This window comes from Plectropomus leopardus, chromosome 22, assembly GCF_008729295.1.
Source record: "Plectropomus leopardus isolate mb chromosome 22, YSFRI_Pleo_2.0, whole genome shotgun sequence".
NCBI classification, from domain to species: Eukaryota; Metazoa; Chordata; class Actinopteri; order Perciformes; family Serranidae; genus Plectropomus; species Plectropomus leopardus.
The window spans coordinates 934,401-958,904 of record NC_056484.1 but is presented as its reverse complement, the minus strand read 5'-3'; the positions used below and the strand labels follow the sequence as shown (position 1 = coordinate 958,904).

The following is a 24,504-nucleotide window of genomic DNA, read 5'->3' as shown; positions in this document are numbered from 1 at the left end:
CTGAGAAGTGTGTTTTGTACTTACATAAAGTGCCAGAGTGAATAAAACAGCATCAAAATAGAGCTTGTTGATCAAAAAAGTGTCAGCGGAGGATCCCCCACACCCCCCGACAGAGGTCCTCGATAAGACACGAATGTCCTGTACTCCTAGAAATGTCCTAAAATCCTAAAGACATCCTAAATTCAGAGACACATCTTAAACAAAACACAATTGTCCTCAAATCCTAGAAATGTCCTGAAAATGTCCTTATATCAGAGAAAGGTCCTAAACTCCCAGAAATGTGAAAACATGAAATGAAACATCCTAAAAACCTTAAAAATCCTAGAAATGTCCTTATGTCCCAGAAATGTCCCAAAATAGGAGAAATGTGTTCAAAATTCCTAGAAATGTGCTAAAATCCTAAAAACGTGTAAAATCCTTCTCTTTTCCTTTTCTTGTCTTTTTTACTGATTTCTTGGTAATATTTGGGTCATTTCTTGTTTCTTATTTCCATTTTCCCCCAAAGAAATCAAACCAAATTACTCAGGTTTCAAATAGTTAAAATTTGTGGTTTTTTTGTTCTGTTTTTTTTTTTTTTTAAAAAAAGGTATTATTTCTTAAGTTTCATAACATTCAAAAAAACTAAAAAGCTGATAAGGACTGTGTGGGTTTGGTGTAATCTGTTTGTTGAACACTGACCACTCTGCCCACCTGTTGGCGTCGGATGTAAATGTTGCTAAATCCCGGTTGGTGCATGGAAGAACGTGACATCATGTGTTTTTTCTCGGTCTCGCCCACTTTAAACTAGTGAGAGAGAAAAGTTAAATAGTGTGAAGTAACACAAACTGCTCTGTCTTTGACAGCATCCCATCATTCATAGCAGAGAGCTAATTAAGAAAACAAGTGCCACTGAATGACTCACTGATGCGGTTTAATGATTTTCCGAGTTCACTAGTTGTTGTGACGTACACCAACGCTTTGTGAAAATCAATTTGCAGCCTTTTATCTCTTTTTGCAAAAACACACCAAATCATCATCTGTTTGGGAAACAGGCTTCATGCCTTCCTGATATTTTATTGGGGTATACAGTATATGACGTTGTGGTGCATGCTGTGCACTATATAAATGTTACTGTTAAGAAAGAGGTGCCCCTGTATTTATGACTATTGAAAAACATACCTTCAGAATTGGATGGTGGATAAACACACATTAATACCAGGTGTGAATGTAATCAAGTTAAATCATATATATGAGACACTTTTTTAAAAATTTGAAAACCATTGTACCAATATCAAATACAAAGTACAAAACTATGTTCCAGTATTTTTTTCCCCTCCCCACCCTCTTTGTGGTGTGTTACAACAGAAAAACAAAACCCACCTTATCTTAACAACAAAAAAAAAATTAAATATACTTTTGGAATTACTGCTTTTACTGCTTTTTAAAACCATTACAAAATTTTGTATATGACGATAACATGATCATAACAACATGATACATTTGTGTGTGTGTGTGTGTGTGTGTGTGTGTGTGTGTCTGTCGAGCTCTTCAGTTTCGGCATCCTCCACATTTTCTGTCTGTGTAAAAGTTGTGTAAGAATCCGTCAAGGTGTGTATGTGTGAGGAGAAGCAACTGTCCAGCTCTGAAGATGTGTGTGTGTGTGTGTGTGTGTGTGTGTGTGTGTGTTTAGCATGTCTGTACATGTGCGTGTATCTAGGTGTGTGTGTGTGTGTGTGTGTGTGTGTGTGTGTGTGTGTGTGTGTTTAGCTGACCTTGGCTGCCCTGCTCCCTCGGGGGGGAACTGATGTTTCTCACTCTGCTTGTCAACAAGATTAGTTCCCCTGTGGGACCGTTACACACCCTGCAAACACGCTGCCAATGAGAAGAAGTGTGTGACAGCTCGGCCCTTCTGCGAACCCACTGAAGTGTGTGTGTGTGTGTGTGTGAGTCTGTGTGTGAGCGGTGTTTTGTGGCGTGTGTGCACTGCGATTGAGGGGTTAAGGGAGTCAGAGAGGATGTGTGTTTTAGAGCAGAAACAGAAGGGGAAAACAGCAGGGGGATCAACGCAGCCAGCCCGAACTGCAGCCCGTGTGTGTATGCATGTGTGTACGTGTGTGTGTGTGTATGCATGTGTGTGTGTGTGCATGTGTGTATGTATGCGTGTGTATATGTGTGTACGTGTGCCCGCTTTGTGAGGGAGCCCACGCTGAGCTCTGAGCTGTGCTTACTCCGAGACCTGGCTCATCTTCATCCGTCTCCTCTGCGCTCTCCCTCTCTTGTATTCCCAGTCTCCCGCGCCTCGCTCGTCCTCTCCGTCTCCTCCTCCTCCTCGCCGTCTTTTTGTAGCACATTCCTGTCGGGCTGCATGTTGGCGTCCAGCTGTGAACAAGAGGAACAGAAGGATAGCAGAACATTAATGTATTCCAGGTAGCTCCTCGCTGTCACTGTTTACTCTTCATCTGTGGAGGGCGGTGCTTATTCCCCTTATTCCTGATAATATCCTCCATATATGGTTTGATTGTTGTCACTGGAGCATCGCAGCATCGCAGCTGAGGACAGTGACAGTTCGTATGCACTTAAAGCTGCACTACTTGTTTTTTTATAAAAACTATAGGGTAGGGGTGGGCGATAAATGGAATATACTCGATGTTTGCGGCTTGTTCTACTTGCAATGTATAAAATGACTATATTGTTAACACTGAGTATAAATTGTCGTTCCTTTAAGCCACTACATTTTGGTTCCCTCGCTCTCTCCTGTGGCTCTCTGCGTCTCTCTCTCTCACACACACACACACACACACACACAAACAAAGCAGGGCTTTTGCAGAGCTCCAGACTGTGACTATTTTGTCACATTTTGTGACCATGAAACACTACTGCGACCTGCAAATACTGTTAATATCTGAACTGGAGAGCTGATAGTTTGTTTCCAGCTTACAAAGGATAAATCATCAGGTTTAAGGGCGCTGCAGTATCAGTCTAACTCACTGAATTGTAGTGGCGGTAGTGTGAGCAGGTGAGGCAGGTGCAGAGCTCCAGTCGTCACTTTTCAGTCACATTATGTGACCACGGAGCACCAGAGCGACTTGCACAGTATTATGGTACACCAGGCTTTTTAAAAAGGAATGTTTTTCAACATTTTAATAAATTCAGGTGCTCCCCTTTCTATTAAACTCAGTGTATGTAGTGCACCACCTTTTTTTCCAAGCTGCTCATTGGTAATTTTTTTGTGTTTTGGAAAGAAATCAAACCAATTTTCTTGGTTTTCAGATGTTTGAATGCTTGTGTTAGGTGTCTTAATGCAGCACGAGAAATCTGACGTGAAAGGGTTAAACGATCCACATACATTGTGTGAATAAAACAGCGTACATGACTTGAGGAGGACAGAGACTTTCTCTGTGTCCAGCCTCAAGGCTTTATGCTAAGCTAAGCTAACCACATCCTGACAGACATAAGATCGATACTGAGCCTCTCCTCTCGTCGTCTCAAAGAAAGCAGATTAGTGCGTTTGCCAAAAAATTGTTGAAACAATTTCTTTAATAGCTGGGACGTCTGAGGAGCTGTGAACGTAAAATAAAGATGATGAATGAAAACCGAAATAACCGCCATCAGGTTTTATGGTCAATATCGTGCAGCTGTAGTTTGGAAGAACGAGCCGGCTGTCTAATGTGAGTGTGAGGTGAGGGAATAACGGCCCTCAGCAGCTGCTTCAAAGACCCACACACACACACACACACACACACACGGTGGGTGTAGATGGGCCCTCAGTCACGGCCCCGTGCTGCAGGGAGACCGGAGTGATGGAAGCAATAGTTAAGCCATTAAGGCAAACAATTGGCTCAAATTGAGAGGGAGAGAAAGAGAGGAAGAAGAGGGAGGGAGATGGAGAGGCTATGGCAGGAGTGGATCCACTCAACGACTTAATCCGAGCCCCAGGACACTCTCCTGCTGAGCTTCACACACTCGCACAAACATCTACACACACACGCTAAAGCTCTGTCTGCTTGCAATAACACCTTGTCAGTCTTGGCCACGGGGGCGATGGAGGAGGCGCTCATTCCTTTGTAGCGAGGAGACTCCCGAGCACCTCGGGGAGAAGACGGGGTGGACAATCTACACAAGACAGTTCTGCGTGCGGACGCCTTATGGCTGAAAGTGTGAACCGATTCATTGTCTTAGCAGGCGGAGTGAACGCGGAGGGAGCACAGGGCGGACAGTGTCCCGGCCGAGAGGCGCTCCTCTGACACTCAGGGTTCAAACACGCATAAAAAAAACAAACTGGAAAAGTCTTGGAAATATTTTTTACAAATCTGTAAAACAACACATTATGTGTTCAAGGAGCACTGGAAATCTGTAAATCCAATGATAATTTCTGTTTTTACCGTCTCTCGCTGTGAAAAATGATGTGATTTTGTTGATTTAAAAAAAAAACGATTTTTAAGCAAAAAGGCCTTCTTACCCACAGGTATGGAAGGCATGTTTGCTTAAAAAAATCACCAAATATTAAAAAACTAACAAACAAAAATAACCAAATTGTTCCTTATAAAATGTAACTAGAATGTCAATGAAAAGAAATCTTTGGTAAATAATGGTAAATAATTTAAATTTAAAGAAATAATCCCAATTCCTCAAAAATTGGAAAAAAAAATTTAAAAAATCCTCCAAAATGTTTTTTTTTTAAAAGACAAAATTTTGAGAAAAAATGCCACCATTTTCTGTAAAAATCGCCACAAAATGATTTTTAAAAAAAATGACAAAACTCTGTTTTAAAAAATCACAAATCTCAAATTATTCTTAACTTATTTGCAAAAACTTTTAAAAAGCATACATTTAAAAAAAGATTGCCAAAATTTAACAAAAAAACAAAAAACACATCAAAATGTTTTCTTTAAAAAAATCTGTTTTTCTTAAATCACCAAAAAAAAATTTTTTTTAATTTTTGCCACATTTTGCCAACATTCATCATTTTCTTTAAAAATCAGCTGTAAAGTAAAAACAACATTTTTAAAGATCTGTTATTTTGTAATGAAACAGAGCTAATAAGGCGTATCAGCGGTCATTTCGGAGAATGTATGGTCTTGAAAATTGACCGTAAAGTCATGAAAAAGTCCTGGAAATGTCTTGGTAAAATGTGTATGAACCCTGAACACTGGCTATTGTATCGTCTCCCCCCGTGGACACGTCCAATCCCCGCAGGCCTCACACAAACATCCAACAATGAGGGATTGTCTTCAGCTATTCTTTCACTCTCACACACATCAGCTCTGTGTGTGTGTGTGTGTGTGTGTGTGTGTGTGTGTGTGTGTGTGTGTGTGTCAGAGGGCGAGGGGATGATGTGCTGCAGTCTGAACCCAGAGACCGCGGCAGCTCGTCCGATACAGTCGTTGATGTGCCCAAACATCCGCCGGTGATAGGGACGGTTACTCCTCGCCAACGCCGCCGCCCTTCCCTCCCTTCCTTCCCTATCCCCCCTCACCCCATCAGCCACCACCCTCGGGGCTCCCTCGTCGCCGGGGCCCCCGCGATTTATCGGACAGCTTAGCGAGGAGCGGTTGTTGCCCTCGAGGACTGTTAGCACCGGTTTGGCTCGTTGACTCCTTCTCCGGTTGTGGCGTTTTTATTTGACATGTCCTTTAAGTCCTTTAAAGAATTGGGCGTTTCTGCCGAGCGCCTCGGCTCTTTCTGCAAAAGATGGATGGCTCGCGTTCAAAGGTCTGGATGTTTTTTCCCTCCCTCCCCAGCCTCTCTCCATATCTCTCTTTCCCCTCCTTCCTTCCCTCGCTCCTTCTCTCTTGCTGAGCTTTATAGGGTGGTATTAGTGTTGTCAGCTAACCAAGCTCGGGATTTGGCTTTGTTTTGTTTTTGCCTCTTAAGATAATGCTCTTTCTCTCTCCTGCCGAGAATAACAAAAGAGAAAGTAGAGCAATAAAACAGCACAGCCATTGACTTTGGTTTCATTGGATTGGTTTTCAGCCATCTTAAATAGACCACAGGCCTTGATGGCAGTCATGTGTGTGTGTTTGTGTGTGTTTGTAGCCATTTGATTGTCCTCAAAACAGTCACGCTTTGCCTCACACGTCTCTGTAGGGCAGTGATGCTCAACTTACAGCCCGCGGGCCAAATCTGGACCCCTGATAGGGCGCCAGGTGCCCCCCAACCATTTTCTAATTGATAATAAAAATAAAGTGATTCACACTGGGAATTGTTTTTGTGCTTTTAGTCTCCATAAGGTGCCAGAGTGCATGAAACAGCATCAAAATAGAGCTTGTTAATTGAAAAAGTTGCCAGTAGAGGATCCTGAACACCCCCGACAGAGGTCCTAATGTCCTAAAATCCTAGAAACATCTAGAAATCCAAGAAATATCCCAAAGTTCTAGAAATGTCCTAAAGTTGGAAAAGTGTCTGAAAATTCTGAAACTTGCTTAAATCTTAGAAACATGTCAAAAATCCTAAAAATATCCTAAAATCCCCAAACCGTACTAGGATGTTTCTAAAATCTTAGATGTTTCTAAAATCTTAGAAATCCCACAGTCATTTTGGGGCCGCTGCGATTGGTCCCTGGCCTGTGGACGCTCTGCGGGCGGAAGCGCTTCACCTCTGCTTCACGTGTCTTCCAGATGTGGAAACACAAGCAGAGCGATCGGCGTCTCGGCATGTGCGCCCTGTGAGAGGGGCCCCGAGGTTTCGCTGTCCAGGTTCGGCAGCTCTGATCCCTCACACACAACCTCGACAACAACAGCCCGACAGCAGAGCCCGCACGCATTCATAAAGTGTCTCCGCTCTCCGCCGCCGCTCCTACAACAGCATGTCAACAAGTCCGGTGAAAATAAAGACCTAGCTTTGTATGTTGCTTCTGTTGTGCTGTGAAATAGCAGGAATAAAATCAGTGTTTCTGGCATCCTGAACAGATCCGACGCTGCATCTTTACTATCAAAAACCCACTTTTAGGGTCAGCGTGATATATCACTCTGCTGCTGTGTGGTGTCAGTACGTGGGGAAATTGCCAGCTTCAGTGGTATCAGTCTGTAAAGCCTGTATTGAAAGCTGCCTCACTCTGCTGTAAGGAGAGTTTTTATTAGTGTTGTGGCGCTCAGTGAGTTTTACTGCCGCTGTGACGGCCTCAAGACTCTTTTTAATGTTGAAAATGAAGTTTGTGAGGAACTGAGACTTCATGATGATCTGCAAAAACACTTTACTCAGCATCATATCTCACGAACAGAACGCAGGATATTAGGTCAGATGCTGAACTGGTGACAGTAATCTGTAATCTGTGCTGATTTTGGAGATCTTCTGTGTGTGAAGCGCCCATGTTTTCACCAGGTGGGTTTCCATTAACCCTCAAATTGTGCAAATTGAAATTGCTAATATAAAATACACCTAATAGAAACACGTCAATTTCCAGAAAACTCCCGTTTAGCACAAAGAAGGTTTTTTAGTTTTCTAGGTCACATGATGCTACAGCTATGTGCTTGTCAGCATGAACTGGCTCCCATGATGCAGCAGGAGCTACAAGAGCTGTTATTGCATCACATAACTCTGAGAAAGTTGAGCGGATCATCTGGAAGTTTTGAATCCACAATTCCTCTGTGAAATCGTGGACTATCAGCTACCAGAAATCCCTCGTACGAGGCCGCTCCCACGTATGAGGGGCTCGCCTTTCCATCATGGCTCCATAACACACATACGTGGCCTTGGATTGGTGGCTGCAATACAAATAAAGCTGCTAATGTGTATAACATCCATCGCCATGGTTACCGGGATGGTCGCAGAACATCACTCAGTGGAAACAATCATCTTTACATTGAGTTTTATCAACAGTTCAAAAATATTGCTTAAGTTTTGCACACATCTGTAATGGAAACTCTCCTACTGTCATGGATGTAAACTGGAGGTGCAACTTTTGTCTTTCTCGTTTTGGGGGGGAGGGGGTTTGCATTTATTGCAGAGAAAGGTTAATGGTGAAAGGGGGAGGGAGAGGGGATGAACTGCAGCAGAGGTCTGAGGATACAGCTTTTAAACATGGGGCGCTACCAAGCGAAGTGCAGTTTGATTGGTGCACGGAGGCATACGAGCGAGCGGCGGTAATTCTAGTTGTGCCTGAGTGACGAAGAAGAACAACAAAATAAAACTTGGACAACAAGTCTAAATTTATTTGTCATTGGTGTAAATGTGTTGTATTTCTGCGCTCCTGACGTCCTCTCCTCCGTGTCTCCGACAGTAACGGCACGGCCGGGAAGATGAACGGGGCGCTGGAGCACTCGGACCAGCCAGACCCGGACGCCATCAAGATGTTTGTGGGTCAGATCCCGCGCTCCTGGTCGGAAAAGGAGCTGAAGGAGCTGTTTGAGCCGTACGGCGCCGTCTACCAGATCAACATCCTCCGAGACCGCAGCCAGAACCCTCCACAGAGCAAAGGTACGGCGCCACAGAGCGCGCTCACACGGGCGCTCGCCTCTTTTCTTTGACTCAATTTAATCAATTTATTTTCCTCTCAGATGGATATTGTTGGTTTTACTCGGCTGCACTGAGCCGATGCCTGTCGGAGATTCACAGATTAAGAATTTATTTTATTCCTTCACTCCCTTCTTCTTTTACTTTCTGTCCTCTGTTTCTTTATTTCTCCTTTCCCTTTTAGTCTTTCTTCCTTTCAGTCTCCATTTTTCACGCTTTCCTCCTTTTCTTTTCTTCCTTTTTCTTTCAGTCTTTCTTCTTTTTCTTCTCTTTGCCCCATTTCTCTTCTTACTGTTTTTCTGTTATTCTTTTCTTACTTTGTCCGCTTAACTTCCTTTTTCACTTAAATTCCTTCTTTCTTCCTTAATTCCCTCCTTTCTCTCTTCCTTCTCTTCTTCCCTGTCCTCATTTTTTTCCACTTGACTCATTTCTCTCTCTCTTTCTTCCTTTATTTCTTTTATTTTAATCCTTCATTTTATCATTCATTTTTTCTGTCCCTCCTTCCCTTTTACTCGTTTCTATTTCTTTCAGCCTTTCTTTTCTTTCTTTTGGCCACCATTTATTTTCTTTCTCTTCTTTATTCTGTAATTCTTTTCCTACTTTTTCCTTTTTTCTCCATCTGTTCCCTTGTTTTTTCAGTCTTTCTTCTCTCTCTTTTTCTTTCTTTGTTTATCTTCTCTCATACCTTCTTTCCTCCCATGTTGTCCTTTCTTTTTCTGTCCTGTTTCTTTAAGTCTTCCTCTTCCCCTCCATTTCTTTTCTTTTCTATCTGTTCTTCATTCTAATATTGTACACTTACATCATCCCACTTTCCTTCCTTTTCTCCTTCATCCTTTTCCAAATTTCTTTTCTTTCTTTTAGCCCCCTTTCCTTTCTTTTCCATTTCTTGCTCTCCTCTTTCTTTCTTCATCTCCCTCCTTATTTTGATGTCTTTCTTCATGCTATTCTTTCTTTCTTTCTTTTTTCCTCCTTTTTTTCTCCTTTCCTTTCTGTCACCGTAAAGTATAGAAATTATCTTCACTGTAACTATATTTTGATATTTGTTCCTCTTATTGTTCCCATCTTAATTTAAGAGAAGGAGACCAGAGATGTGCGTATGAAATAATGCAGACGTACAGTGACACACTTAAATGAACACAGAGTGTGTGTTCACCTCCACACAGACGCAGTGACGGTCTGTGTGTGTGTGTGTGTGTGTGTGTGTGTGTGTGTGAGCGGGCCGTCCCACCTAGTTAATGGCAGAACAAATGATATATGTGCGAAATTACACGAGCAAACACACATTTCGTGCACCATTTGAAGACAAAGACTCGCCCCGCCAGACTTGCACAGTCAATTGTGCGAAGCTGCATGATTTGCAGCTATTTTCTCCCATTCCTTTTCTCTTTCCTTTGATGAATTCGTCAAGTGTGAGAGCAAACAATAGAGACAGCAGCAATGAGCGGGCAGACAATAGCGCTGCCATATTAACAGGCATCAGCCGGAGTGGGGGCTGATGACACTCCTGATGAGACATGGAGAGTGGGAGGAAAGTAAAGAGAGAGAGAGGCTGTGCTGCCATCAGACTGTGAGGAGAATTTCAAGTTTCAGACACCAAACAAAATCTGAATAAAGCAGGGAAACACTCGTCTGCCAGAAAAATGGAATTGAATCAAGGATTAATGTGCATGATTGATTGATTGTTGACAGATTGACTTTGACAATGTTTGCACCGGAGAAACACTTCAGTTATTATCAGGGCTGTACCGAATACTTCAAGCTTCATTCACAAAACTGACGTTTGAATCCTAAATCAGCATTCGAATGCTGCAAAGCTTTTATTTCACCCCTTGATTCAGTTTGTGTAACCCTTTGAAACCTAACAAAACTGGCGTAATTTTTCTCAAAAATATGGAAAGAAGGCAATAAGCATTTCAACAAGAAATAAACCCAAAATAAGCAAGAAATTAGTAAAAAAAAAAAAACAAAGAAATTACCAGAAAATGTGCAAAAAATTAAAAATAATATTAAAATTTCATATATATATTCTTGTTGCAACATCATTTTAAGTCTTTAATATAAGTAATTATAACCTTTTTTTGGACATTTTACTCTTTAAAAAAAAAAATCTAATAATTCCCTCTCCCCCTTTCTCTTTTTTCCACCTTTAACACATCTCTTGCATTTTTTGGGACATTTCCTGCATAATTGCAGATTGCCTCACTATCTCCAGTTGAAAAACATTTTGCCGCTTTGTCAGTGGACTTAAGCGGCTATATATTACACTCTGGGTATCCTTCTGCGTCTGCTGTTGATGTTCTGCGATGCCGCTACTGTGATCTCAACACAAGCACATGGTGGGAGGCCGCTGGTTGTGTTTAGGCAACAAAAGCACACAGCAACCAACGCCAGGACGTCAACAAACGCACAAGCTGACGCGCATGGTTAGGATTAGAGGAATTTGGCACATGTAGAAAAAATCACAATATCACCTTCAGACGGGAGGTGAACACCAGACTCTCGCATGAAAGTCTGGAGTTTGTTGGACCAATCCACCGTCCCTCCTCCTTGCCCTATTGAGTCTCCTGATATTACATCGTTACCAGTGATATTTTAGCAGTATTTCAACTTGACTCCGTCTATCTTCATATCCTGCTGTCACAGCATGTGCTGTAAATCCATCCTCTGACCTATAACATAACCGGTTCTGTCCGGCTGTGTTCTCAGCTGATGCCATCCAGCAGTGTATTATGCAGACATGAAAGGTGGCTTTTGGCAGAAAGCGCTGCAAAAGCAGCAGTATTTGACGACTTCGGGCAGATTTTTTGTGACACTTTTCTGTCGTGAAATGCAGTGAATGGCCGGTATAAAAAACCACATGTAGCTCATATACCTACATCACTTTAGAAACTATATGAAACAAGTAAATGTAACACATTGGTTGTTTGCAGAAATGTACAATACCAACGTTTTCCTGGCTGTAATGTTGCATATGTTACGGTGCATTAAATATGCATTTCTTATGATGTTGATCAAATTGGAAACGGGTGATGGTATTCATATTTATGGCATTTATTTTCACTTTTCTCCTCTTTTAACATGAATTTGAGCCAACATTTTTGTGAATACATTTGCAAAATTTGCTCCTGATTATTTATTTTTTGATTTCATTTTTTAATAAAAACTATCTGAGATGACAGCTTCATGCCCGACAGTCGGAGGAGCGGGCGAGCTGACACAAATTCTAAACCGCGACATGCTATTGAGACGATGTTTTGAAAGTGAATGTAATTTTTTCGGTGGCTAAAAGCTGTGCTGTCTTTCACCTTCCTGCACCTACACACTCGGTCTGCTTCTGTTTTTAGTTTCTCTCTCTCTGGCTTCCTCTCATGCCGACTGAGTCATATGAGCTTATGAAAGCCTGGAGACAGCGTTCTGCCAAGAACCCAAATCAACTCATTTTTGCACACCAACACACTTGTCATGCGCTTTGTGTTTGTGTGCTCGTAGCCTTGAGATGACTCCTCTTCCCACCAGTCTCCTCTTTTTCTCTCCACTGATTCAGAGGAGGGAAAAGAAAAGGGCCAAAGTTCCCCCTGCTGTCCTTCAGCTTCCTAAAATCTCCTGCTCCGTCTCCACCACCCTTGAAATGAGTTGTTTTTGCGGCTGATGAGTCAAGAGTATCACTCACCGCCACTTCTACAGGGGACGAGAAAAAACAACCACCTACCATGCCTTTTATTCTTCCTTCCTTGAATGATTCTCGCCGTCTCTCCTTTGGAGTGTTTTAAGAGGAAATGCAGCGTTTGATTGGGCACTTTCTGGCCTTGTTACTCGCAGCCTTTGGGCTCGGTTGTTGTTTTCTCATAGTTAAGTAAGCCGCGTGGCCTCGTCTGCACCCGCTCAACTCCAGGGAGCTCCAGCGGCCCCCTCGCCGGTTTCACCGTGGCGCCGCATCCGACGGTAATTTCACCGGTGTCAGGAAAACGGTGGCCCCTCTCTTCCCTCGGCGTGCTTATTTTAAATTAGCGACGCCGTTGTTTGAAAAGGATGACGGCCATTTGGGGCAAATGAGCCCGCTCCGACGCCCCGGTGGCGACCCGGAGGCAGTTTTTCTTTTTGGTAAAAACAGCAGTTTGGATTCAAATGAGTTTGTTAGTCCCACCGAGACGCAGAAAAAGTTCCACGGCCCCACCGACGAGCCGTTCTCTGTTTCTGGGTTTTTGTTTGGATCCTCATTAGCTGACATTTCAGCTGGTCCAAAAAAAGAACAAACAAAAAACAGCACGACACGGTAAACATTCACTGACAGCGGAAATTAAGCAAAGTACAAGATCAGTTCTAAATGAAATGTTCAGCTCAGACGTCTTCGGAGGATATGAGACTGAGGCTTGTTAATTCTGATTAGTTTGTCTGTATAGATTTCCTTTACATGATTTTTGGAGGAACTCCTGCTCAGTTTTCGGTCTCTAACTAGCGGTGTGTGTCTTGGCGGTTGTGTTCTGAATTGTTCGTCTGAATGTTGTGGATGTGTATTGATGTTTTTCTCTTACAGAAGTTTTGCTAAAAATATCATTTGGAATCAAGAAGGAGACACGATTGTTACAGTAGAAACTGAAAAAACAGTGTAACTGAGAGTTAAGGTTCGGGCTGGGCGATGTGGAAGTCTCATCACGATATGTTTTTTCATATCAGTCAATATCGATATATATCACGATATACATCAAATCACTATTTCTGTCAAGCTTAAAGGTTCCCTTTTATTCCTAAGTGAGATATAATGGGACATCATATCGATATCGATAATTCCGATAATACAGTTTATGGACGATAAATAGAACCGATAATAATAAGCTTAAATTGCTTTGATATGTCCATGTTGCCATGGTTTCGCTCCTCCAGTCCTACACACACTGCATTATGCTGCGTGTCAAACTGCTGCTGCTCGATCAGTCAGCAGCAGGGTTTAACCCATTGTTTCTTTTTTTAACTCTTTCCCAGCCATTGACGAGATTTTCCGTCAATCGGTGTTTTCGCTGTAGTGTAGGGACACTGTTACACAATAAAACATTTCAACGTCCAAAAACAAACGAACAAGACGATCTAAGGTCCCAGGGTGACGGAGGAGAGGACTGCTAACGGGCCGACTTTATCACTATTTAGCGGCTTTTCGGAGCCTCTCAGCGGCGATGTTTTTGAAAAACGCAACAAGAGAAATATTTAGGGACTTATTTAGATCATCAGTGAACAAGTAGGAAATATACTGTCCAGGAGATATAGGAGGTCACCTGGAGGGGCGCCGCTGGTCGCGCTAAAAAAAAAAAAAAAAAAAAAAAAAAAACGACCTTTCTTCATGTTCTGCCTTGAAAATAACAAGCGAACAAATTAAGAGAGAAATAATCCTAAACTCAGCGCCCTGTTGTTTCTCATCATTGACCTGCTGACCAGCCTGCACCGTGAGACCTGACGCTGCTGCGGACTGAGAGACAAAGACTGGGACGAGTTACTGGTGCTGACCATTTTCCACTGGTGTCTCGGCCAGTGTCTCCAAATGTCCACTCCGCTCTCATTCTCCGCTGTTGTCTCCGTCTGTGTCTCCGCTGTTGTCTCCGCCGGTGTCTCCGCTGTTGTCTCCGCCGGTGTCCGCTCCACTCTCATTGTCCATAGCCAACTCTGTGCATATTGGTCGCGTGCCATGACAGGAACTGTCCACGCTGGAGCGGACTCTCAGACATGTAATATCATAATGAAAATATCACGTTATATCATAATTTAAATTCAGCTTACATTTATTTATCTCCCTGTTCATGATCTTTTTATTTTATCCTGAATTGTGCAGTAATTTGAAAAGTCTGTTTAAATGTGAGAGTTGTTAATAGACGTAATCCTCGAAATGTCCTGAAATCCTAAAATAGTCCTGAAATCTTAGAATAATCCTAAAAACCAAGAAAGGTCCTAAAATCTGACAAATGTCCTAAAATCCTGGAACACATGGCTGTGACTGGCCCCCAAGCAAAGTCAGTTGAGTATTTCTTTCTCACCAGACGGAGGAGGACTTTTTTAGACACGTCTCGGACAGCGTGACGTGCAGTGAACTTGTAAGGACGTTTTGCAGCGTTTGTAGGAATCTGAAGTGAAGCCTCAAAGTCCTGATGGTTGTGCCTTCAGACTAACTGGAGTCCACAGCTCTGGGGCATGTTTGTGTTTTTAGGCCTGATTCACATCAGCTCCATTCATCAGTGTGTGCCGATTGGCCCAAAGCTATGTTCTTCTTTTCTTGTCCGGTTTGTAGTAAAATATTGTTTTAAAATTGCAGTCATACATCGGACACGGCCTGCTCTGAATAAATTAACGATTAATTACAGGAGGTCTAAGATAATACCCAGGACTTACTGCTGGCTCAGAGCTCTGCACGTCAGAGCGCAGAGTGGATATCTGTGGATCAGCGTAATCCTCCTGTTTTATTATTGTCATCATCTGGCGGCACATGACGGCCGTGAGTGCTGTTTGAGAGGCTTCTCCAGCCTGACAGGAAGAAAACTCCTCCAGCAAACACAAGTCTCAATATTTCTGGCTCCAAAAAAATATCACCTCTCCAAAGACGCCCGCTTCCAAAAATCCAAATTGCAAATACTTTAGAGCAGAGATACTCAACTTGCTTTGCTTGGGGGGCCGCTTTTGTAAGATGAGAGGAGGACAGGGGCCAATGGCAGCGGCCCCAAACATGTTTTCTAGGATTTGAGGATGTTTTAAGGACACAAGGATGTTTCATGGATTATAGGACGTTTGTAGGATTTTAGGACGTTTCACGGATTTAAGGAAATCTTTAGGAGTTAAGGACATTAGTATAGGATTTTAGGACAGTTAAGGATGTTTTGGTATTTTAGGAAACATTTTTAGGTTATTTTAAGGACTTAAGGAGGTGTCTAAGATTTTAGGATGTTTTTAGGACTTTGGGACATTTTCACAACTTTAGAACGTTTCTCAGATTTTAGGATGTTCTTAGGATTTTTATGTCTAGGATTTAAGGATTTTAGGATGTTTCTAGGATTTAAGGACATTCCCAGGAATTTAGGACATTTCTTGAGTTTTAGGTCGTTTCAAGGATTTTAGTATGTAGCAGTAGCAGATGTAAGGACAATTCTAGGATTTCAGGACATTTTTTGAATGTTAAGGATGTTTCTAATATTTTAGGACATTAGTGTCTCATCTAGGACCTTTGCGGGGGTGTGGAGGATCCTCCGCTGGCACTTTTTTTGATGCTGTTTTATGCACTCTGACACGTTAGAGATACTAGAAGTACAAAAACAATTCCCAGTGTGAACCACTTAGTTTTTATTTTTTGGCCACCTGGCACCCTATCAGGGGCCAGATTTGATGAGTTGAGTATAGCTGATTTAAGTGATCTCTGTAAGTCTGTTTAGGTCAGCGAGAACCAGGAACTTGCGTCCTTTTATGAGTTCTCAGCGTTTTTGGCCCTAAAGCATTGAATGGTGTCGCTGTTGTGCGTCATGCAGAATCCATTTGCAGTTTGACCCAGGGGTGTGTGGGTGTGTGTGTGGGTGTGTGTGTGTGTGTTTGTTTTCTTTTTTTTTTTTTTTTTTTAATTCAGACTAGGATGGTCTGGGGAATATCGCGGCACCACTGTTGGTTTAATGTGTTTGGAGTTAATAACCAGATGAGTGGATGAGCAGCGGAGGAGGGGGAGCAAGTGAGAAATGGAGCAATTTGGCATTTTGTGCTGAAAGAGAGATAGAGATGGAGGGAGAGATAAAGAGAGAATGAGACAAAGAGAGCCAGAGGGGTAAACAGAAAATGGTCCTTTTGCTAAAACACAACCTTAAGCGCCATGACGGGTTTGTTGCTGTGTGTGTGTGTGTGTGTGTGTGCGCGTGTGTGTGTGTGTGTGTTGGCAGGGGACGTGCTGTGTCATTTATCTTAATGATACAGCCTGCCCACATGAGCTGCTGAGACACACACTTACATTCACACACATGCACAGAATAAGTTAAATGTCTTCATTAACAGCCTATATCCAACAGAAGAGTCTCTGTGCTCAACACGGCAAATCATTCAGAATCTGAGAAAAAATAACAACATAAATCAAAAGACAAATGAACTAATTTCTCCTGAATGGAAAAGACTCGTTAACATTGTGGTGAAAATATACAGAGGATATTTAAAAGGTCAAGACATGAAATTAATATCTAATGAAGCGATGATGTCTGTTTAACCTGCAAATAAGCCAAAGGCAAAAAAATTTTTTTGTTTTTCTATCATAATTCGAATTTTTTTATGACACGTCATACTTTTCTGTGTCTTAAAGGAATACTTTACCCAAAAAATGACCATGTGTTTATCACAGGGTTCGTACAATCATGGAAAACCTTTAAACTCATGGAATTTGGAAATTTGGAAAACTGAACATATGCTGAAAGTTTTTCACAAACCTGTGAAACAAAATTTTGCCCTTGAAAAAATAATGAGTGATTTTTCTTTTTTTTTTAAACAAATTTTTGCCTTTAAAATGTTTTGCAGTTTTTTTTCTCTAAAAAAATGTTATTTGTTTTTTTTCTTTTAAATATTTTAGTAAGATTTGAAGAAAACATACCTTCCAAACCCACGGGCTCAACAAAATATAAATCACAAAAATTACCTCAACCTAATCCAACCTATTGTTGGATTTTCAAATTTACGTCGATCTTTGCAAACCATCATTTGGTAAAAGCTCTTCAAGCATTTTCCCAGAGTCAGTAAGGTGGCTTAAGGAAGAAATATTTGAGTGGGGAAAAAAAACAGCCAACCACTTCCTCTGATAAATAGAGAACGGTCCCTTGAGCCTATTCTGAAGCCACAGTTCAGCTTTTCTTTCCTTTAAATCATCTCACTGCCGCGTCCCGGAGCTGCAGCTCAGATGTTTGGGGCTGAATCAGCAGGTGGATGCAGAGCAGGTGGAGGCAGTGACGCCCTGCAGTCCAGCAGGACGGCAGCACGCTTTATTAAAAGGGGGAAAATAAAAAAGACGAGCGTGTGTGTGTTGGGTGTAACAGAGCGCTTCACCCTCTGCCCTTCCTTCGAAGCCGGCTGCCGCTCTCACAGTGACTCCCTCTCTCTCCCTCCATCACTCCGCTTCCCTTTCCTTCGCCTCCACGTCCCTCTGACCCCCGGGGCTTCCTCTCAGACGCTGACCCACATTAACAACACTCTGCTGCAATTACAGCTCGCACCAGGCCTCTGGGCGGCCCGGGACACACACACTCCACCTCCCTGCGTTTCTTCCCTCCGCGCTCTCTGTGCAGCTGTAAAAATGCCCCTTAATGTCTCTAATTTATGTGTGTCAACGAGCCGCTGAGTGACAGCCGAGATGGAGGGGGCAAAAAAAAAAAAAAAAAGGCAGAGAACACATTTGAAATTGACAGCGCAGTAAAGAACAGATTGTCAGATGGAAAAATAGCGAGAGGATGAGTGGATGGCTTCAAACAATGCCGCATCTCTGACGGGCATTTGGCTGATGTTCTAATCCTGTCAGCGCAGGAAGCCGTCCAGCTCGCAGCACTTGGAAACTCCAAACAATCCACTGGTTACTTTGGTGGAAAAGCACCAATGTCACCCCCTCCCCTCCAAATCCTCCCTCCCGAGCCGCAAAGACAACAAGAGCACTTTCCGGAAATCAAAGCCGCTTTCTGGCCGACCTCGAAGAGCTCGGAGAGGAGTAAAAAAAAAGAATAAAATAAAATGCAGCTCTGCAACTTTGCAGAGGAATATATGTTTATTTGGAGGGGCTGTATGGGAGAGGCATACAACTTTATATGGCTGCATTTTGTGTTATTTTACACCCAAATAAGGATTTGGGCAACTTAAAAAAAACTAAAAAATGTGTATTTTTTAAAGAAAAAAAATTGCTGATTTTTTTTCTTTAAAATTTTTGTAGATTTTTAAAGAGATTTTTTTTTTTTAATTTTTGTTTTTTAATTTTGATTTTAAAAGAAAACATGGCCCGCAGGTTTGGAAAGCATGTTTTCTTTTAAAATCACCAAAAATGACACCACTGATCACAGCAGGAAATTGTAAAAACAAAAATTATTTTTGGGTTTTCACATGTCCGGCAGTCCTTGGACACATCATGTTTTATTATACAGCCTCTTGAAAGACTTGACCTCTCCAAAACTTTCCAGTTCATTTAGTTTTCCAGGCCTGGAAATTGCTTTTTTGCAAATCGCATTAGTTTTTACAGATTTTTATGACCGAACCCTGTCATAACCAAACCCTCTGTTGCTGAGGTATGCAAAAGTGTAAACACAGAGGAAAAAAGAGTCGAGCTGAGAATCCACACACTCAGCCTCCCATTAAAATCCACCTGCAGCTGCTCTCTAATTGGGCCTGGGTAGCCGGCTAAAACAGCTAACGCCTAGTTAAGGCGATATAATTGGCCGCTCTGCTTTAGGAAAGAATGAAATAAATCAGCGCCGCGTCTCAGGTCGGCCCCGTCTCAACTGAATCCATTAGAGCAGATAATTGTGTTGGACGGCGGAGCGTTCGCTCGCCGTTGCCACGGCTGAGTGAGAGGAAACAGTTGGCTCGCGCTTTCAAAGCGGATGTCTGCCATTGGACGGGCGTGGGTCCCTGGACGCGGCATCAGAGCGGCCGAGGCGGGCAGATTTTCATCTGAGCAGTGATCGAAAATCAAATGCTGTAATCTGCCTGCATGCGTTTATCTCCGGGCTTTTTCCCTGCAAATCTTTAATGAATGTTTTTGTGTTTTTTTAAGCCATCACGATGACATTTCAGGTTGGAGGTGATTTAAAGATGTTTGTGTTTCTGGATGGTATTGATTTTACTTTTAGTTTTTAGGTGTTTTTTATGTAAAGGAGCATTTACTGCTGAACTCATAAAATCTCGAAACACTCGTGTCGGCTGTGATGTGGCTGCATCTCGTCCCCAGAGATCAGCCGTCAATCAGGCGGTGTGGGCGGCGGCGTGCCGTCTCTGTTCTCGCATTCGAAGGGTTTGATTTTTCTGCAGGTGGCCCTTTTGTCTTTGTCTTTTCAGCCGTGAGGTTTCGGCTGTAGGTTGAATCGCTTTAGTGCTGCGGTAATTAGCGACACTCAGCCGAAAATGGACATTTTTCTTTCAGAAAATGTCATAAATAAATAAATTATCTAACTGTATTCCAGTTATTTCCTATGGAAATTAAACTACTGAACGCCCTGTTTGTGGTCTTCATGGTATTAAAGTAGATATATTTGAGAATATTCACAAATTAATCTTGTTTCTAGAACAAAATCAAATAACCTTTGTTGTTTCAGTCCTCACAGAGTTCACACCACTAAACTAAACACTAAACCACAACTTTTTTCTGTTTAAAAATGACCAGTTTAAGATCATGTTTATGAAAATATTTTTTCAGGAAATCTCTATTTTAGGAATTTTAGGACATTTGTAGGATTTTACACTGTTTCTAGGACTGTGGACAATTTGAGGATTTTAGAAAATTTCTAAGATTTTAGGACATTTCTTCGAATTGAGAAAGTTTCTTGGATTTTAGGAGGTTTCTTGGTTTTGAGGACATTACTTGGAGTTTAGGATATTTTCAGGATTTTAGGTACATGTAAAGGTGTCAAAAACAAAACATCCCATTCAGTCGGGAAGTGTACACTGGACTCCAGCATGAAGGTCCTGGGTTTGTTGGACCCATTCACCGCTCTTCGCACTTGCCTATAGGCGCCCTCACACTCCTTATATGATGCTGTTGCCAGCTGCGATCTCCACTGACGCTCTTCAGCGGCGTATCACGCAGACACGGAAGGTGGCTTTTGGCGTCGAGATGTAAAATCACTGTCAATGAAGCGGTCTTACTACAGCATGTCGTCCAAGAAATGAAAAAAGGGGGGAAGGTCTTGAAAAGAGGTTGAATCAGGCACAATAAGTGCGTCGGGGTGTTAAAGGCACAAATGTAATAAAAAAATGGATCACTTCCAGATGAAAAATGCTGAAGTTAACACTTCCTGAAGCAGGTTTTAATGTTTGTAAACAGCAGGACACCTGTGTCTCTGACTCTTTCATGATATATGTGAGTGCATTTAATATGAATATGACAAAACAAATCCTGACCTGGACCTTTAAGTGAATTTTCTGGACTCAGTGTTGATGTAAAAATGCACAGCAGCGTATCGTTGAAGTCATGGTGATTCCCCTGTGAGGCGCGTTAACAGTACTCACTATACTTCCTGCACACTTACTGCAGAGTGAAGCTATTTGTATACAAGCGGGAGCTCTCAGCCTCAGTACTGTACATTATAATTCCATTATAATTCCAATTGCACCTGTGTTCGAGCTTTGGCCCCTCGTGTGTCATTAGCATTTCCAACAGCCCTGTATGAGTCTTAGCTGCTAGCTGCGCGCAGTGAATTATGATTCCAGCGGCATTTTTTGGCATATCGGTACATGGGAGGGTTAGCTTTTGGTGTTAGCATTAGCGATTCTGACAGTGTATAATGTGCAGGGGAAGGCTGGCTGTTAGCGCTGCGTTAGCCGCTGTGTGTTGTGATTCCCATGGTGTAGCCGGGCCCGGGAGCCATGCGGCGTGTGACGGATCGTCCCAGGTGGTGGGCTGTCAAGACGAGGATCAAAGAGCAAGAGGAGTGGACCTCACACACACGTTTACACACACACACACACACACACACAGACGCTGCAGTTCCACCTGTTTAACAGTCAGCACACTCGCAGCTCACACACACAAAGCTGCGGAAAGCCAATAAGAGCGTGCGTATTATTTTAAGTGCATGTCAGCATGTGGGCTTTTTATTTACTGAGAGACGTATGTGCACGACAACCTTGAACAAGTGCAGAAAAAAAAGTGGTGCATGAATAAGCTCTTCCCCTCAATTTGTGGGCGTGCGTCTCTTTTCTCGCAGCACAAACATTTACCTGTAGGCCGAGAGGGCTCCGAGCGGGGAGAGACTCTCTGCTTGTGCTGTTGAGGAGGGACCCTCAAAAACACACAGACGCACCAGTGCAAACTGGGAGAAATCTATTAGCTGCGGATGTGTGTGTGTGTGTGTGTGTGTGTGTGTGTGTAACAGAAAGAGTGTACGGAGCTCAGGAGGTGCCATGGGTGGCCATGTCGCACTAAATCAGGTGTACAAGATGCTCATTCTGAGAATTTGTTACCTCGTTTTGGTCAATTCAGTCTCTCGCTCTGGTTGATTTGTGACGTTGTGAAGCCGGCTCAGCAGACCAGCCTTTCTCCCCAAAATCGGAAGTGCACCAAGTAAACAACGCCAAAGTTAGCTTCAGATTCAGCAGTTAAGGGAAATGTAATTTGTGATGCTTGACAACCAATTCTTTGTTTTTTGTGCCTCCTACTGTGGTGACATTTTAAGTAAAGCTTCAAAGCTGTATGAAATTCACTTTCACTTTATTCTATTATTTAAAAAGCAAAAAAGCTCTTACTTCATTTTCCACACGTACACCACATTAGGTCCAGATCAATTATTACTATACTTAGTCTTGTCAAATCTGGACTAAATTATCACAGAGAGTGAAGTGGGTTTTGAGAGACCTGGTACAGTGTAGTCTCCGTGTGCAAAATACAGTAGAATCTCCCTTTTTTTGCAATTAAACAAACAGAATAAAGGTTTTACAAATTGTTGAGGCTGCTCTCACTACGAGCTGCAAAAGTCAAGAATCGGTCGTTCAGGCATTGCATAGTACTTTTCCTCGTAACTGCTAAACCGAAAGCGAACTTCAGCCTCGTTTACTTGAAGCAGGTGTACTTCCGGCTTCAGAAATAAATTAGTGCAAAACTAGAATTAGGTTCCTTAACTTTTGATCTACGACCACCAAAAACTAACCAGTTCATCGTTGAGTCCGAGTGAGTGTTTGTGCAAAATTTGGATGAACGTCCTCGAGGCGTTCTTGAGACATCAGGTTTATAAGAACTTGCGTGATCTGCCGTCACAGAGGCATAAAAAACGAGAATCGCTCGTTAAGTGTTGCAAATGACCTTAACTCTCCCCTTAAACTGCTGAATCTGACGCCAATTTTAACGTCTTTTACTTGTAGCAGGCGCGCTGCACTTGAGGCAGAAAGGTTACGCTGGCTCTCTGTAACATTTTGTAACTTCTCGTTAGCGCAGAAAATCAAACGAGAAAACAGATTAATCAAAACAAGAGACTTAAGTGTATCTCAAGGCCACACAACAGCTTCTTATGTACTCGATTTAGTAAAACGTGGCCTTGACTTATATATATTTTCTCTCCGTGGCGCCTGCCGAGCTTCGTATGTGAGAGGACACGTGAAGAAGGGCAGAGTGTTTGTGAGGGAAAAAAAACAGAAGAGGAGCTGTGAGTGGAATAGCGAGCAGAGGAGGGAGACGCCTGTTCATAAATGCTTCATGGCTGCTGAAGGGGGCCTTTGACTGCGCGCAGACGCACGGCAGCACGCCGCTGTCAACACATCTACCCCCTCCGACAACAGGTCGACCCCCGGCTGCAAGACGGCGGAGCAGCTGAGAGCGTCCGAACCGAAGAGACGTGATCAGTCTTTTAGCATTTCAGGACGACTTTGGCTTTTTTTTAATCAGGCGCTGGTCAGGACGCGTTGTTCTCATCGTGGCAATCAGACCTAAAGGCGCCTCCGAGGTGGCAACCTGCACTGTAATTTCACTTTCTTTGTACTTTTAATTATTGAATATCTTTCTTTGTAGTTTTCCATTTTAAACGGGAACATCGGAGCGTCCCCCGCCAGAGAACAGGTGGACGGGTCATCGTAGCTTAAGCAGCGACTAATCTAATAAAAGACTTTCATTAGCCGGGGTTTCAGTGCAGCCTGTCCCCGTCTGGCTCACACACGTTCTGCTTTTCACACAAATTATTAATTGGATTCTTGAGGTTTTTTTTTTGTTTTGTTGGAGTTACAGTAAAACTTAAAATATCAGCTTTAACCCTTTAAAACCTGGGAAAACTGGTTTGATTTCTTTCATAATCAGAGAAGAACCGGCTTAAGAAGAAATGACCCCAATATTAGCAAAAAAAAAAAAGGAAAAAGCACACAAAAAGTACCTGAAAATTAGCACACAAAAAGCAACAAGCAAGCAATCAAAAAAAAGGAAAAAGCACCAAAAATATACAAAACAAAAACAAGGACATGACCTGGAAAAAGGGCTTAAAAATACATCTGTAAAATGTATTTAAATAAGTTATAATGATAATTACAATTATAGTTTTCATGACAATTTTCCATAACTTGTATTTGATAAATATTACATACTAGCTTGTAAAGAGATGAAGTTGCAGATGTTAAGCAGCTCGTTGTGGTTGGCTGCCGCGCCAAAGAAACATTCGTTTTTTACATAGACAGCCATGTTTCTGTTTGTCGTCATGCATCTGGAAAACTTGTGAGTGTACGAGGCGACGAAGACACACGAGGACAGATTAGGCGACAGGCATTAAACGTAATGAAACATGAGACGTGCCGAAAAGCTCATATTTGAGACATCCTTTGAGATGGCGGGCTGAAATCCGTTCCCGGGTCACGGGCAGGAGGACAGAGGAGAGGAGAAAAACGAGAGGAAGTGCAGAAACTGCGCTTGACTGACATTTTACTCACATTCCTCTCGGTTACGTTTTGAGCTGTTGGGGCGGAACAACTTGCAATTTTATGCTTTTTATTAGCGGTGCTCCGTTCAGCCGTGCCAGCGTGCCACTTGTTATGTGAGGAAACTCGTTTAAATGGCGAGCAGGCAGCATGTGAGGTGACTGGGAGGAAGTTTAAAGTGTCAGCTAATTTTTAAACAGGTAGTAGAAATGCTGGGGTAAACCTTTGCACAGGTTGAAAGGAAAAAAAATCGAAAGTTTTTAAAAATCACCAAAAAGAAAAATTAGGGGAAAAAAACTGGCCAAAAATTATAAAAGATAAATAAATTGCCTTAATTGTTAAAAATAAAATAAGGTATGTTTTCTTTATTTTAAAGAAAAAAAGAAAAGATANTAAAAATCACCAAAAAGAAAAATTAGGGGGAAAAAACTGGCCAAAAATTATAAAAGATAAATAAATTGCCTTAATTGTTAAAAATAAAATAAGGTATGTTTT

The 24,504-nt window shown here is 42.3% G+C and overlaps 1 protein-coding gene across 5 annotated transcripts in view; it reads left to right on the top strand.

Annotated features, from left to right (window-relative positions):
* Positions 1–24,504, top strand: part of celf2 (cugbp, Elav-like family member 2) — a 277,136-nt gene that overhangs the window by 166,905 nt on the left and 85,727 nt on the right. For 4 of the 5 annotated variants that reach the window (XM_042511588.1, XM_042511585.1, XM_042511584.1 and 1 more), the window contains one exon: positions 8,198–8,394. In XM_042511588.1, the coding sequence (XP_042367522.1) occupies positions 8,217–8,394 (178 nt within the window). In that variant the 5' untranslated portion in view covers positions 8,198–8,216. Of the gene's footprint in view, positions 1–5,659; positions 5,692–8,197; positions 8,395–24,504 lie in introns of those variants that run through there. The other variant, XM_042511587.1, reaches the window with a different exon arrangement.